This window comes from Limulus polyphemus, unplaced genomic scaffold (genome assembly GCF_000517525.1).
Source record: "Limulus polyphemus unplaced genomic scaffold, Limulus_polyphemus-2.1.2 Scaffold7410, whole genome shotgun sequence".
In the NCBI taxonomy this organism is placed as follows: Eukaryota; Metazoa; Arthropoda; class Merostomata; order Xiphosura; family Limulidae; genus Limulus; species Limulus polyphemus.
In genome coordinates this window covers 16,952-19,512 of record NW_013673020.1, presented here as the reverse complement: position 1 = coordinate 19,512, position 2,561 = coordinate 16,952, and the positions used below count along the sequence as shown (strand labels likewise).

The 2,561-nt window shown below is 34.1% G+C and overlaps 1 protein-coding gene across 1 annotated transcript in view; it reads left to right on the top strand.

Moving 5' to 3' along the window:
* Positions 1-1,854: 1,854 nt before the first annotated feature.
* Positions 1,855-2,561, top strand: part of LOC111089800 (Down syndrome cell adhesion molecule-like protein Dscam2) — a gene marked incomplete at its 5' end in the record, with an annotated part of 17,130 nt that continues 16,423 nt past the window's right edge. The window contains one exon of the mRNA XM_022402905.1: positions 1,855-2,016. Coding sequence (XP_022258613.1) covers positions 1,855-2,016 — 162 coding nt within the window. The remainder of the gene's footprint in view (positions 2,017-2,561) is intronic.

Here is a 2,561-nt window from a genome sequence, read left to right as displayed (position 1 = left end):
TTACCCCCTGGTTAATTCTCACTTGTCACATGACTACCAGTGACTTACCCCCTGGTTAATTCTCACTTGTCACATGACTACCAGTGACTTACCCCCTGGTTAACTCTCACTTGTCACATGACTACCAGTGACTTACCACCCTGGTTACCTCTCACTTGTCACATAACTACCAGTGACTTACCACTGTGGTTAACTCTCACTTGCCACATGACTACCAGTAACTTATCATCATGGTTAACTCTCACTTGTCACATGACTACCAGTGACTTATCACCATGGTTAATTCTCACTTGTCACATGACTACCAGTGACTTATCACCATGGTTAATTCTCACTTGTCACATGACTACCAGTGACTTATCGCCGTAGTTAACTCTCACTTGTCACATGACTACCAGTGACTTACCACCATGGCTAATTCTCACTTGTCATATGACTACCAGTGACTTATCATCATGGTTAATTCTCACTTGTCACATGACTACCAGTGACTTACCACCATAATTGAAAAAACAGTGATTGAACAACATTAAACAACAAGAACAAAATGTTTTAAATTATTCTTGGTTTTTGAAATTCTCGTTTTGTGCTAAACTTAACAACGAAACAAAAGTGGTTGCTGCTTGCAATAATTAACACGCTACAACGTATTTGTATCTAAGGTAAAGGTACTTTAATTCTAAAGATCGATAAGAATAAGGTGTTGTGTTTAGTTACAAAAGAACTTAGATAAACTCACTCGAACAGCTGCAGTCAACAACATCAGTAAAACAGTCGATTCACAGCTAAAAAAAAAAGTTTGAAACAATTTATTCTACAACATTCAGATGATCAAAAGTTGTGCAAGAAGTCCAGTAAACGTCATTTCTCGTAAGAATTAACTATTTCTTGAAAAACTTGTTAAAGTAACCTGTTTTGTTTTATTTTGTGTTTAAAAAGAATTGTTCCAAAACTGTATAAATGAATAACTTACTGTGGAGAAAGGTGAAGAACCTGTTTGTTTCAAAACTTGAGTGTATAGCTGTACACAGGGCTTTCTGCGCATGACCGTTCCTAATTTTTAATTGATAGATTGGTACTGAGAGAGCTAGTCAATATATCACCCACTGTCAGCTCTTGTGTCATACTGACAGAAAGTGCACAGATAGACAGATAGATAGAAGAAGTGTAACAGAAGGAAGTTAGTTAATTGATAGTAGATACGCGGTCTGACATAGATAGATAGATAGATACGTTCCTACTTATAAAAGTTAGAATGCATTGTTTCATCAGCTGGGTACCCTCGCTGTTAACGACGTTTTCGGCCATAATCCCAACAATACCTCACGAGGTTCAGCCAGCTTAGGAGATTTAGATTAGTTCTAAATCCATATACTAGCTAACAATGCAAAATATCCTTCATAATGAAAATATAATATTAAAAAAAAATCCAATAATAAAATAATATTTGCATTCATCATAATAATGGAAACAACATTAAAGGAACCATAGAATATAACACAAAAACTCTAGCATAGAAAGACAGATAGTTAAGTAGATGGAAAAAACATTAAATCAACCATAGAATATAACACACAAACACTAGCATAGATAGACAGATAGTTAAGTAGATGGAAACAACATTAAAGGAACCATGGAGTATAACACACAAACACTAGCATAGATAGACAGATAGTTAAGTAGATGGAAACAACATTAAATGAACCATAGAATATAACACACAAACACTAGCATAGATAGACAGATAGTCAAGTAGATGGAAATAACACTAAAGAAACCATAGAATATAGCACACAAACACTAGCATAGATAGACAGATGAATGCATAATTCTAGCTTTTGTTTCGTTTTTCAGTTGTGTTTAAACCTTATGACGTCGTCGTATACGACCAGCACGTTATGTTTGGAAACGCAGCAATACTTGAATGTCACGTGCCTACTCACGTGCTAGACTACATGCGGGTGACTTCGTGGTTACAAAATAATGGGCAACACATATCAGCTTCAAACTCAGATGGTAAGTACTTACCGAAACTTCAAGTTGTATTTACTTCTAATAGCCTGTCAGTTAAAAAAAACAAACAAAATGTTACTCTCCTGGATCTCATAACCGCAATGTTTGCTTATTGTTAGCTCAGAAACCATCATGATCAAAGTAAAATATTTGTCAATCCGTCGACATAATGATGCCTCTAGACAACCATTCTCTTCCCCTTCTCTCTGTGTGAGGTTGTAAAAGTGACAGAGAAACCATAATGTTTTCATTTTGTTATAATTCATCCTAAATTATCTCTTTGTTTAGAACTAAAGAATTAAAAAAAGGATACAATGACATATTATATTACAATAAAGGATACAATGACATATTATATTACAATAAAGGATACAGTAATGTATTATATTACAATAAAGGATACAGTGATGTATTATATTACAATAAAGGATACAGTGACCTATTATATTACAATAAAGGATACAGTGATGTATTATATTACAATAAAGGATACAGTGACCTATTATATTACAATAAAGGATACAGTGATGTATTATATTACAATAAAG